Genomic DNA, 13,513 nt, shown 5'->3' on the forward strand with positions numbered 1-13,513 from the left:
TAGAGCACAGTGTCTCAAATGTGGCAAACGCTTAATAAAGGCTTGATTTAGAGCTAGAACAAATGGTTGGAAAGTGCATCAAGCACTGGGCTAAATGTCAATTCGGTAAACCTTAAGCACTTACTGTGTGCTGGGCCAACACACAGACCTTTCCCTCAAGCAGCTTGCAGTCTGTTGGGGGGGGGGGGGGGGGGGGGGGGGGGGGGGGGCGGAGGATGGACTCAAGCAAACCTAGGAAGCAAGCTACAGGGTCCGTGCAGTCAGGGAAAGTTGGACATGACAAAGATAACACAGAAGGGGAAAGACAATCCAGCGGGATTTATCTGCATGAAGACCCAGCCAAGGAGACTGAGATGGAATGAGATGGCTTTGTCACAACACCCTGCAAGGGAGAATTTATCCAGGAAAAGCGGGTGATCAACAAACTGGTTCAGAGTGCTATGGAGAGGACTGAAAGGAGAAGGAAGAAAGAAGAAAGCAGGGCAAGCAGATGGCTCAGTGGATAGAGCTCCAGCCCTGGACTCAGGAGGACCAGAGACACTAGCTGTATGAGCCTGGGCAAGTCACTTAATTCAGATGTGTGTGTGTGTGTGTGTGTGTGTGTGTGTGTGTGTGTGTAAGACAGAGAACACTTTATATTGGGGATTAAAAGATCAGCGGTCATTTGGAGAAATTGGATGACCATGATAGGACCTACATTACAAAGGGTTTCGAATTGAGTGAGAAAAATGGAGGCATTTAATGTGGCAACTGAATGTAGATGACTTTCTGAAAGAGTCTGGGGCAGCGAATGATCCTGTCCTTAAACAGGAACAAACACTGACTTTCTTTGGTGTTGAGTAGGGGGCAGCGAGGTGGGAGAGCAGATGGAGTACTGAGCCTGGGGTCAGCGAGAGATCTTCCTAAATTCAAATCTGGCCTCACATACTTACTAGCTATGTTCCCCTCGGCAAGTCGCTTCACTCTGCCTCAGTTTCCTCATCTGCAAAGTGAGCTGAAGAAAATAGCAAACCATTTCAGTTTGTTTACCAAGAAAACTCAAGAAACAGAAGTATTAGATGATCTTGAGGGGAAGGTGGGAGGTCTGGAGAATATTTTAGGTATGGAAGTATTGTGAGCAAAGACTGGAGATGGAGAAGAGTCAATAAATCCTCAATTTGGCTTTTAAAGCCATTCACAACCTGATCACCACCTCTTTTTTATTAAAACAGGACTTTATCCAAGGTAAGCATTTATTAATGCCCCCTTCCTTCCAACTTATCTTGTTTCCCCCCTTCCTAGCTTCTCTCATGGCTCTTTCTTCTACATTAAGCCTTCCTGATCCCTTCCCCCAATTGCTAGGCTTTCCCTCCTTAACTACCTAATTTCTAATTTGTATTTACTCTGTACATACTTACATAAATACACTTTGTCATCCCAGAGAGAAGGTAAGCTCTTTGAGCGCAAGGGTTAATTCCTTTTGTTGTTGTTTTGATACTTTCATAGGCCTAGTACACAACTGTTAAGAAAAGGGGGACATGGACTGTGTGAGGCTCTACCCTCTAAAACAATATAGTTGGACCTCATGTTCTCTGAGATTAATTCTTGCTCTGGCTTTGAGAATGTGTGATACGTGACTTCATTAATATTGGTACATTCTCCCATCATTTTTACAGACTCAAAAGTTTCTGTAGGACATTTTTCTTCTAAACATATATCCACATTTATCACGCTGCATAAGAAAAATCAAATTGAAAAGGACAAAAATGAGAAAAATAGTGCAAACAAACAAACCAAAAAAGATGAAAATCCTATGTTGTGATCCACATTCAGTCCCCATATTCCTCTCTCTGGATGCAGATGGCTCTCTTCATCACTGTCTATTGAAACTAGCCTGAATCATCTCATTGTTGAAAAGAGCCAGGTCCATCAGAGTTGATCATAATCTTCTTGTTGCCATGTACAATGATCTCCTGGTTCTGCTCATTTCACTCAGCATCAGTCCAGGTAACTCTCTCCAGGTCTCTCTGAAATCATCCTGCTGGTTGTTTCTCACAGAACAATAATATTCCACAACATTCATATACCACAATTTATTCAGCCATTCCCCAACTGATGGGCAGCCCCTGAGTTCCTTGCTACTTCTTACAGAAAGGACTACTACAAACATTTTGCACTTCTGAGATCTTCCATGATTGAGTCTACCAGCACAGTTGGGAATAGATGTGTCCCAGTAAAGTTAATTCTTATAAAACAAATGCTCTTCTATTTACTCATGTAAAAACCCTCATAAAATTTTTAGCACTAAACACTTTCATATGTAAAATTTTGTAGAGAAAGCTAAGTGCCAAAATGGATAAAGCAATGAGTGAGTTAGAAAGACCTGAGCTGATAGCTAGCTTCAGACATTTAATGACCTTTCTCTGTCTCAGTTTCTTTAACTATCAAATAAGGCTAATAATAGCTCTATCCCAGGGTTGCTGTGAGGACAACAAATAGAAGCTTAATATGAAACCACTTCCTTCTTTCTTTGCTTCCTTCTTTCTTCCTTCCTCCCAAAAGCATACAGCTGTTGGAAAGAATAAAAATCTTCTCACTAGTAGTACCTGTTATTACTGAGAATTAATAGGGATATGGAGAAAGTGGCTGGAAAAACCAAAGACTTTTGTCTTTGGGTTGTTGTTTTTTTGTTTTTCCTCAATAGTATTTTATTTTTCCAATTACATGTAAATATAGTTTTCAACATTTATTTTTGTAAGATTTTGAAATTGATTTTATTTTTATTGTTCCTCCCTAAGCAAACTGATGCTATATGTTATACATGTACAATCATTTTAAACATATTTTCCTATTAGTCGTGCTGTGAAAGAAAAATCAGAACAAAAGGGTAAACCCATGAAAAAGAAAAAGCAAACAATAGCACAAAAAGTTGAAAATAATATGCTTCAATCTGCATTCAGTCTCCATAGTTCTCTCTGTTTGAGAATTATATTTTCCACCTCAAATCTATTGGAATTGCAAAGACTTTGTTTTTGACCAGAAAGGATGCAGGGTGAGGTAGAAAAAAAATAACACTAGATTTGTAGTGGATGACCTGGGTTTGACTCTCACCTCTGTTACTCACAGCTTATGTGACCTGGGGCAAATAACTTCCCCTAACAGGACCTCAGTTTCCTCCTCTGTAACTTGTTGGTTGGATTTGATAATTTCTAAGATCTCTTCCAGTTCTGTATCTTATATATTGGATAATGGCCCTGTGGAACCTTCTGCGGCCTACAATCAATCCCAGACTACAGAGCTGTAACTCCTACTTAGCAGCTCAGTTTTCATTCGCAGTGATTTTCCAGTTTTGCAAGTTATCTTTCCTTTAGGATTTCCCTTTCTCTAAAGGAGGTCCCTTCTTTGCTCCCAAATCATAAGATTTTCTCCCATGTTTCGGTGTCCCAATTTCCCTTGGGGCTCCCAGCCCCTTCTCTTCCATGACAGAGAAGGGCCAGGATTTAAGGTTTGCTCCTGGATAGACACCTCTGCTCCCACTCACTGCAGAACACACATCTCCTTTCCCTCAGCGCAGAGATGGGGAGCTGCAGGTGTGGAATATTGCATTCACGGCTATATCCAGCTGGCGCCAAATGATTTCCTTTTTCTCTTACTTCGAGACAAGGAAGGTCAGTCGGTCAATGAGCATTGATTAGGTACCTGTCTGGTGCTAGACACTGAGCTAAGCCCTGGGGATAGATAGAAAGGTAAAAGGCAGTTCTAGGCCCCCGAGGAATTCAGTCTAAAGAACTTTGTGGGAATGACTGGGGGGAGGGGAGGGAAGAGGGAGGAGCAATATACTGAACATGATACAAAAACAAAAGATTATGAATAATATACGATTTTTAAAAAACAGTAGTTGGTTGTTGAGATGGACACCCAACAAGGCTGTGGCAGCTGCAGCAAACTCCCCCGCCCTGCCCAAACTCCTCCTGGCTTTTTTCCTTTGAGGCTGAGCTCTTATGTAAACAAGGGGCCTGGTCAGCAACTTGTACTGGGCGGTGCTCGGGCCTGGGCGCTCTCCCAGGCCCGGAAGAGCTGGACTTGCTGCAGCAGGAGGGACCCTGGATCTGGCGGTCTGGATGGGCTGGTACTGGGCCTCCACCTGCTCATGGGTAACAGCCTGAATCTGAGGTCAGGGAATCCGAGTTCCTATTCCTACCTGTCACCAACTTGGTGGGTATTTAATAAATGTTTGCTGATTAAGGCATTCCTGTCTGGAACTGGAATGAGTTTCCTCATCTGTAAAATGGGGATGGGGGAGACTGGAGGACCTCCAAGGGCTCTTCAACTGTAATGGTTCTTACATATCTAGCTCACAGGACTAAAGAGCCTTCTCCTTCCCCGTTTAAGTTTGTATGGTGCACTCTCCCTCTGTTTCTCCCTCCCTTGTTCTTTCTCTCTGTCTCCCTATGACTCTCCCTCTGTCTCTCATTTCCTCCTCTTTCCCCCTTCTCTCTCTCTCTCTCTCTCCTCTCTCTGTGTCTCTTTGTGTGTGTGTCTCTGTCTGTCTGTCTCTGTCTCACTTTCCTTCTCTTTTTCTCTCTCTCCGTCTCTGTCTCACTTTCTCTCTCTCCCTCTCTGTCTGACTTTCTCTCCCTCTCCCTGTTTCTGTCTCACTTTCTCTCTCTCCCTCTATCTCTGTCTCTCTCCCTGTCTCACTTTCTCTCTGTCTGACTTTCTCTCTCTCCCTCTCCCTGTCTCTGTCTCACTTTCCTTCTCTTTTTCTCTCTCTCCCTCTGTCTCACTTTCTCTCTCTCCCTCTCCCTGCCTCTGTCTCACTTTCCTTCTCTTTTTCTCTCTCTCCCTCTGTCTCTGTCTCACTTTCTCTCTCTCCCTCTCTCTGTCTCACTTTCTCTCTGTCTGACTTTCTCTCTCTCCCTCTCCCTGTTTGTCTCACTTTCTCTCTCCTCTATTTGTCTCTCTCCCTCTCTGACTTTCTCTCTCTCCCTGTTTCTCACTTTCTCTCTCTCCCTTTCTCTGTCTGACTTTCTCTCTCTCCCTCTCCCTGTTTCTGTCTCACTTTCTCTCTCTCCCTCTGTTTCTGTCTCTGCTTTCTCTGTCTCTCTCTCACTGACTCATTTTCTCTATCTCTCATCCTTCCACCTCCCTTCTCTCTCCTCTTCCCTCCTTTTCCCCTTTCCCTCCCTCCATCTCTCCCTTCTCTGTGTCTCTGTGCTCTGTCTTTCTGTTTCTGGATCTCTGTTTCTCTGTTTCTCTCTCCCTGTGACTCATTTTCTCTCTCATCCTTCCACCTCCCTTCTCTCTCCCCCCTTCCCTCCCTGCCTCCCTCTCTCCCTCCTCTGTGTCTCTGTGCTCTGTTACTGTTTCTGTCTCTCTGGTTTCTCTGTCTCTGTCTCTCTCTGTCTGTTTCTGTCTCTAACTTTGTTTCTCTCTGTGTGTGTTTGTTCTCTGCTTTCTCTGTCTTCCTCCTGGACTCTCATTTCTCCATCTTCCCCTCCACCTCCCTTCTCCCCTTTTCCCCTTTTTCCCCCCCTTCCCTCCTGCCCCCTCTCCCCTCCTCTTGTTCTTCTGTCACTGTTTCTGTCTCTCTGGTTTCTCTGTCTCTGTCTCTCTCTGTCTGTTTCTGTCTCTGTCTAACTTTGTTTCTCTCTGTGTGTTTGTCTCTGCTTTCTCTGTCTTCCTCACTGTGACTCTCATTTTCTCCATCTCTCATCCTCCCACCTCCCTTTCTCTCTCCCCCTTTCCCTCCCTCCCCCCTCTCCCTCTTTCTCTTCTCCATTTTTTCTCTCTCTCCCCTGTCTTGTCTCCCCTTGTCTCAATATCACCCTTCTTTACTAAAACATTTTTTCTCCTCTTGTCGGTCCTTGAAGAGAACCATGCCGTCAGGAAGGTGTTGCCATGACAGGAAAGTGAGCTGGACTTAGATGCAGGGTTTTCTTCTCCGGAGCCTTCTGGGCCCAGTGGCGAGATCAGGATGACTGGGGATGAGGAAAACAATCCGACCACCCTCGAAGCCACCCATCCGCGGCTCTAGCATTATTCGGACTGCTGAAGGAAAAGTGTTTCTGCACACTTAGAAGACCACAGCAGCAGCCGCAGGCAGCATTGTAGACAGATTCTGGGGCTGCAGTAGGGAAGCTCCTCCTGAATCCGAATCCAGCCCCAGCCCCTTACTAGCTGTGAGACCCTGCGCAAATCACTTAGCCCTATTCTTCCCGGTTCCCTCATCTGTACAATGAGTTGGAGAAGGAAACGGCCAACCACTCCAGCATTTTTGCCGAGGAAACACCAAATGTGGACAAGTTTGTCTCAGTTTCCTCATCTGCAAAATGAGTTGGAGAAAGAAACAGCAAATCACTCGGGCAGCTTTGCCCCAAAGGGGTCACGATCAGTGGGAAAACTATCATTGTTGTGGTGGTGGCTATTCCGGGCTGCCCCCAGCTTAGCAAGCACATATTTGGTGTTTTCGCCGCACCTTGGCCTCTCAGCCCCGATACGCGACTGCACCGACTCCTTTTATCGCCATTTGTCCGGGAAGGAAAGCAAATCCAATCTACCCGGATCCCGAGCCTATCTGCGAGCCTGGGTAGTCTAAGGCCCCGGCTTGTTAGCCTCGAGGGCTTCTGGGGGCTTCCACGTGGGCCCCACTCACTACAGACGCCTTTTCTGCCTCCGGCAAACCAGAGAGTCAGTACCCGGAGCGCAGGCAAATTCGGAGGCCTCGGGCTACGCGGAAACGACGCCGGCTAGAGGAGCCTGGCCCGGGGCCTAGAGTCCGGCTCCCCAAACGGGCGTCGGCGTTTGTGCCCGGGCCCTCGGGGCGGGGCTGTCGGCACCCCGTGGTGGGCGGCTTCAGTCCGAGTCAGGGGCCTGAACTTGAGCGCGGAGGCGGGGGGGCCGCGGGGAATGAAGGAAGCGCGCGCACAGCGCCGGGGAGCCCCCCTCTGTGGGGGAGACCACCCTCGGTGGGGGCGGCCCTTAGCGCGCAGCCGAGGCTCGGCTGGTAAGTCGCTTCCGCTGATCAAACCGGATCGGTCTCTAACGCGGGATTATTTGAGCGTGTCCAAGGGCTCAGCGATGCTCACGATAGCGACCCGGCAGGAGGCGGGAAGCGCGTGTGCGCCGGTGCGTCCCGGCCGCACGTGCACCCACATGTGCGCCCAAGGAGCGCACGCGCTCTCGTGTGTGCCCGTGCCGGGGGGGGGGGGGGGGGGGGGGGGGGGGGGGGGGGGGGGGGGGGGGAGGGGTGATGGAGGGGGCCCTCGTGGGGCCCGTGCGGGGGGGGGAGGGGTGATGGAGGGGGCCCTCGTGGGGCCCGTGCGGGGGCGCCGCCGGCGGGATCCGGGGTCAGCCGTAACTTCACGTACTCGCTGCCCTCGTGATCCTGGCCCAGTCACTTAGCCCCATTCACTCCAGCGTCCTCCTCCGTAAAACGAGCCGGACGAGGAAGTGGCGAACGGCTCCGGCGTCTCTGCACCGTCTGACAGGACTGAACGAGTGTCCTTCCTTATCCCACCCGTGCATCCATCCCTTCATCCCTTTCCTTTGACCCTCACGGCCCTGCGGGAGGTGCTGCTATTGACGCCGTTTCACAGATGAGGAGACTGAGGCAGGCGGGCTAAGCAAGGAGCCAGTCTCCCTGGCTCCGGCACGGCCGCCACAGCTAGCAGAGCGGCCCGGGAAGCGGCTCGGAGAAAAGAAGGGGGAGGGGCCAGATTTCGGCGAGCCGGGGCGCGCCCGGGCGTCCTGGGAGGTAGAGCTGGAAGGGCGGAGAGCTCTGAGAACTTTCCTGGGACGCAGCTGGGACCCGCTAAGGGCTTCGGGGCGGAGGGATCGGAGGAGTTCGGGCTTCCTCCGGCCGCCAGAGGCGCGTCCCGCGTTTGATTGCGCCTGCTTTTGCGGACGGCCGCAGCAAATGCGCGCATAGAGCCTTTCCCGCCGGGGCTCCCCTAGCAACCTCGGCTCTCTCCCTCCCGGATTTAGGGCGGGGCGCAATCCGCGGGGGGAGACAGCGGGCGCCCAGGGCCGCGAGGGCTCCGCGGGGCCCGGCTAGCTCCTCCCACCGCGGCCGGCCGCGCCAGCCTCCCGCAGGAAGGGGAGGGCGGAGAGCCAGCGAGGCTGGGGGGCGGCGCGCGGAGGGCGCGGGCGCGGGGCGGGCGCCCCCGCGGGAGAGCCGGAGGCCGCACCGGGACGCCGGCGGCGAAGGTGACCCGGACGCGGGGCGGGGCCGCAGGCGGAGCCGCGGCGCAGCGCGACAATGGCCAGCGCGGCGGCCGGACTGCGCGCCGTGGGCAGCCGGGCCGCGGTGAGGGGCTCGCGCCGGACGCGCCGCCTGCGCCCCTCCGTCCCCCTCCCCACGAGCCCTCTGCCTGCCTTCCTGCCCCGACCCCTGCCCCCGGCCTCCCTCCCCCCTCTCTCCCTCCCGCGTTCTCAAGTCCTTCTGGCCGCCCCCCCCTCCCGCTGCTTGTCCCTGTCTCCCCTCACCGGGCTTTCGCCCCCTCCTCTATCGTTCCCCCCATGACGTGGTTACCGCCCCCTAACCGGGTTTTCACCCCCTCCCCTTATCACCTTGTCTCCCCGTTCCCTAATTACGTTTTCTTCCCCCTCCCGAATCACCTCCCGTCCCCGCTGTCGCCCTCCTGTTCTCCCTCCTCCCTTACGGCTCTCTCCTCTCCCCAGCCACCTTTCCTCCCCCCTCCCCCCGAAACCCCTGCCCCACGGGGTCCCGCCTCCTCTGCCCTCCTCCCAGCCTCCACTAACCCTCTCTTCCTTTGGCTTCCCTGCCTTCCCAAGCCCGACTTTCCTTCCTATACCCTGCCCCCATTGCCCTTTGCCCCAGTTTCTTCGTGTAGGGAATTGAGTCGGACTGAGGTCCCTCCCACGTTTCTGAAAGGTCCCTCCCACGTTTCTGAAAGCCCCCTCCTCCTCTCCAGCCCCCTGAAGAAAGGTTGCAACTTTGGGAACCAGGAAGGAGTTGAAATCCTGGCTCTGCTCTTCTTAAATGATCTTGGGCAAGTCACCCCCTTCCCTGGACTTTTCTGGGTAAAATGAAGGGGAGCTGAACTAGAGGGTCTTTAAAGCCCTGGATTTCCTGGTTGGTCCCACTGCCTCTTATTCCCGAATTCTCTTGGGTCTTCTCAGTGGGAGCGGTTAGTCATTTCCTGTCGTACCTGCTTCTACGGGACCCGCTTTGGGAGTTTTCTTGGCAGACACTAGAGCCATTTCCTCTTCTAGCTCATTTGACAGTTGGGGAAACTGAGGCATATGGGGTCAAGGGAGTTGTCCAGGATTACACAGCTGAGAGATGTCTGGGATCAAATTGAGCGCCAGTCTCCAAGCCTGAGCTCCCTCCCCCCCCACTTAGCAGTCTGGTGTTTTCTTAGCCCATTCTGTAAATTCTCTCCTCCTTATTTCATTTCTTCTTATCTCGGTTTCTTCCTTACTTTCCTCAGCCTCGGGCTATTAGGATGGATTGAAATATTTAAGGGGCCCACTACTTTTAAAAACCTCAGGATCAACTTTTAAAAACTTACTTTCTTTTTCCCTCTTCTCTTTTTTGCATTGTTTCTGTCCCCATCCCTCACACCAGGGTGCAGAGCTGAGGTGGAACCAGATCAGGGTGTTCTCTTCTTGGCTGGTAAGTAAATACTCACAGCAAAGGTTTAATGAATCCATCTTCTCCCTCCTGGGGAGGCCCAGAGGAATGAGGTACTTTGGCCAAGGCCATGTGGCTCTAGGCCTTGGCATTTATATTACCCGCTCATTTCCTCATTTCTCTCATTTAAAACTCAGTGATTTTTAAGGTTCCTTAGAGTTAATACTCATAAATTTTTACCCAGCTACTTGGGTCTGCCCCCAAAACATCCCTCAAGATCCATATAAATAAATATATATAATAAATAATAAATAATAATAAATATATATAAATATAGAGGGAGAGGGAAAGGAGAAAGAGGGACAAAAGAAAGGAAAGAGAGAGTCTTAGATGGTAGGTTAATGAGAGATCAATTTGTCTATATATAGATACATATATTTATATACACACAGATATACATACAAAAATACACATCCATATATATTTATGGAGAGATAGAGACAGATATGCAGGGAAAGTAGAGAATACATATTAGCAGGAAGAAAATGAACTCCTAGGGAAGGCTGGGATAGTGGGTCAGACACATGAAATCATAGAGAGGGGAAAGATCACAGGATTATAGAACTTGTCATGCCTTCCCTTGAAGCAGCTTGTAATTATGACTAGAATCCTGAATTTTTAATTAGGAAAATCTGGAAGCAGTTCCTATCTCAGATACAGTGTCGGCATTTGTAAAAATGAGGATCATAACAGCATCTAGCCTAGAGGGTTGCTATGATAGAAAGGTGTATTTGTGACATATACTTATACTCACAGAGAAAGTATTTCTTAAAGCTCTGGACCAAGGGTTCTTATCCATTTTGTGGATGTCTTGGATCCCTGTGATAGGCTGGGGAAGCCTAAGTCAGAATATTGCTTTTTAAATGTGCATAATGCATAAAAAATGCATAATGATCAAACTGTTTTTAAAACAAGTTCATTATGCCTCAGAGACTGTAAAACTGTATATATCCTTTGACTCAACAATGCTAGGTCTATATCCCAAAGAGATCAAAACAAAAAGGAAAAAAAGCTGCCAGTCAAAAATGTTCGAAGCCACTTTTTTTTTCTGTTGGCAAAGAACTAAAAATGTGAGGGTATACCCATCAATTGGAGAATTGCTGAACAAGGTGTGGTATGTATTGTGATGGGATACTATTGTGCTATAAGAAATAGGTAGTAGGATAGTTTCAGAAAAACCTGGGAAGACTTATATGAATTGATGAAAAATGAACGGAACCAGAACATTATACAGCAGTACTGCATAATGATCAACTGTGAATGAATTTGTTATTCTCAGCAATGCAGTGATCTACAACAGGTCCAAAGGACTTGGTGACAAATGATATCCCCCTTCAGAGAAAGAACTTTTGGAGCCTGAATGGAGATTGAAACGCACTTTTTGAAATTTTCATTTTTCTTGTTTTGGTTTTGTGTTTTTGGTCTGCTTTCTTTTGAAACATACTAATATGGAAATGTTTTATATGACTGTGTATAATCTTTATCAAATTGCCTTCTCAGAGAAGGGTGAGGGAAGAAGAAGGAAGGAGAGAAACATTTTAAAAGAAATGATAGAAAATTGTTTTTACATGTAATTGGAAAAAATAAAATATAGCAGTTTAGAAAAAAAGTTTTAAAGTTCTTGAACTTAAGTGAACAATTTTTACAGTAATCACATTGTAAAAACAAACAATTTAAAAAGACTTAACTCTGAGCAACGCAATGGTTGACTACCTACTTTCTGACAGAGGGGTGATGGACTGACATATGCAGAATGAGCTACACATCTTTGGACATGGCCAGTATGGGAGTCTGTTTTGCTTAATTAGGCATATTTTTTATAAGGCTTTTTTTTTTCCATTGGAAAAATAGCTTGGAAAAGAGAAAAAAAAAGAAAAAAAAAAAGAAACAAGTAATAAATTAAAAGATCAGGGGGAAAAACTATTTTAGTATAAAGATTATTAAACTCATCCCTTCCTTCTTTATTCTTAGGACAAATGGATTCCAAGGAAGAAGCCTCTGGTTGCTCAAAAAAAGCCCATTAAGGTGTTCCTGAAGGCAGGGAAAACATATAAATGGTGTGTGTGTGGCCGAAGTAAGAACCAGGTAGGACTCTGTAAGAGTGATTGTTGGGTAGGGGGTACCCTCTAGGACCTCCCCTTCTCCAGGCAAGGTTATTCCTGGCTGCCCTCTGTGGGGCTTCCAAGGGACTTTTTCACTTTCTCTGCCCCAGGGAAACCTTTCTGAAAGTCAGGGCCATGGGGAGGGGGGAGCAAGCCTAGCTTGTAAGTTGTCCATTTTTGTTGGGACCTGATCTTCCTAATCCCCCCCCTTTTTTTTTTCAAATTAATTCATTTCCCATTCCCTACCGGTGTTCCCAAGGAATCCCGCTAACTTCACTCCCTCATCAAACTGGGGCTTCCTAAGAGGTTCCTGCATGGGATTCCCCTCCCTGTCCAGGGCAGGGGCCTGAGTGACCTGTTTCCGGCCTTCCTTCCTCTCTAGCCCTTCTGTGACGCCTCCCACCTCTTCCAGGCAACAGGCCTGTTCCCTCTCAGGTTCAAAGTTGAAGAAGACCGTTCAGCCTTTCTTTGTGCCTGCAAGGCAACCTCGAAGCCCCCCTACTGTGACGGCACTCACAAGAGTAACCGGGTACAAAATGCCCAGGAGGGCTCCTCACTCTGAGTGGTCCCACAGCAGAGGCCTTAGGTTTGGGTTGGCGACCTCCCTTCCAGGCACCTTGAAGGGCTCACCCATTCTTGGGAGCCTGCCTGCCATCCCACCAAGAGATCCCCCCAAGACCCTTCTATTCCTCCACACCCCGGCCTAGACTCTACTTGTCTCCCTGGAGGTGGGAGGCTTTTGGTGTCATTGTCTGGATTTGATCTCTTGTCCTGTTGTTGGAGTGTAAGGATTCTTGGTCCCCTCCCCCCACAGTCTAGAACCCAGGAGCAATGTATTCATCCCCATCGGGCACCATTAAATATACTTAGAAATGGTTTTTCTTGTGCTGCTTTTTCTTAAATTCTTTTTCTATTAATGTGAGTAGGAGGGAGGATCCAGTTCCAGGACTGCTGACCTGACACATTTCTCTCTCCTATTTGAGGTCTTCCTCTCATTAGTTGTCAGCTACTCACCCACAGCCCTCATTTGACCCTTGAGGAAACTGAGACATATTAGACTGTATTCTTCTTGGGGGCCTTTCTTTGTATTGCCCACACTTACTGGCACGGAGGAGCAAGCTCATTAACTAAGGCTTATAGACTTGCCTTTACTGTGGGTGTGAGTAGTCTTTTTCCAAAGTCCTTTCTCTAGCCCTCATTCAAATCCAGCCCCCCTTGCCACTTCCTTTTCTCCCCAGAGCTTTGGAAGTTACATAAACACACCTGATGAATAGGGAATGCTTCCTTCTATCAACTTCTGGCCCACAGCAGACACTTCATAAATACTTATTGGGCTGGGAAAAGGCTCTTGGCTGACTTTAGGACATTCCCTATTGGCTCATCTCTAAGATGGGGGTGACAGTCCCAGTAGGGCCCCCCTTCCAGGGCTGTTGTGAGGCTAAGCCAAGATCGCTGGAGTCCTGGGTTTGTCAGGAATCCCTGCTTCCTCGTCCCCCCCAGCCACCACTAGCTGTGGATGTCTCTGGGCACCTCGACTGTAAAACGAGATCAGATGGGCTCCCTTGCAGTTCTGTAATTGATGAACACAGAACTTTTTGCCAACTTTAAAAGTTTTTTTTAAAGTTAATTCTCCATAGGGAAGTAGGGATAACTGCCTTTATTTCTTGACTATTAAGAGTGTTAAGACGGAGGTCATGAAGTGAAGTGAGGGTGTAAGGACCCTGCTTAACGTCGGATTCCCCATCATAAGCTACCCCCCAAAAAACCAGGCACA

General features: G+C 48.7%; 1 protein-coding gene across 1 annotated transcript; it reads left to right on the forward strand.

The window, feature by feature from the left end:
* Positions 1–8,119: 8,119 nt before the first annotated feature.
* Positions 8,120–12,616, forward strand: CISD3 (CDGSH iron sulfur domain 3). The gene is made up of 4 exons (XM_031966160.1): positions 8,120–8,287; positions 9,572–9,619; positions 11,609–11,722; positions 12,122–12,616. Exons 1-4 carry the CDS (start codon positions 8,240–8,242, stop codon positions 12,299–12,301), a joined length of 390 nt encoding a protein of 129 aa, XP_031822020.1. The 5' UTR covers positions 8,120–8,239; the 3' UTR covers positions 12,302–12,616.
* Positions 12,617–13,513: the final 897 nt, after the last annotated feature.

Source organism: Sarcophilus harrisii, chromosome 4 (assembly GCF_902635505.1).
Source record: "Sarcophilus harrisii chromosome 4, mSarHar1.11, whole genome shotgun sequence".
NCBI lineage: Eukaryota > Metazoa > Chordata > Mammalia > Dasyuromorphia > Dasyuridae > Sarcophilus > Sarcophilus harrisii.

What these genes read in the sequence shown, in the direction of transcription:
- CISD3 (XM_031966160.1), top strand. Translation starts at nt 8,240, where the DNA reads ATGGCCAGCGCGGCGGCCGGACTGCGCGCCGTGGGCAGCCGGGCCGCG. An exon ending in CCGTGGGCAGCCGGGCCGCG is followed by an intron (nt 8,288 to 9,571) that starts GTGAGGGGCTCG and finishes CCCTCACACCAG; the next exon opens with GGTGCAGAGCTGAGGTGGAA. An exon ending in GGGTGTTCTCTTCTTGGCTG is followed by an intron (nt 9,620 to 11,608) that starts GTAAGTAAATAC and finishes CTTTATTCTTAG; the next exon opens with GACAAATGGATTCCAAGGAA.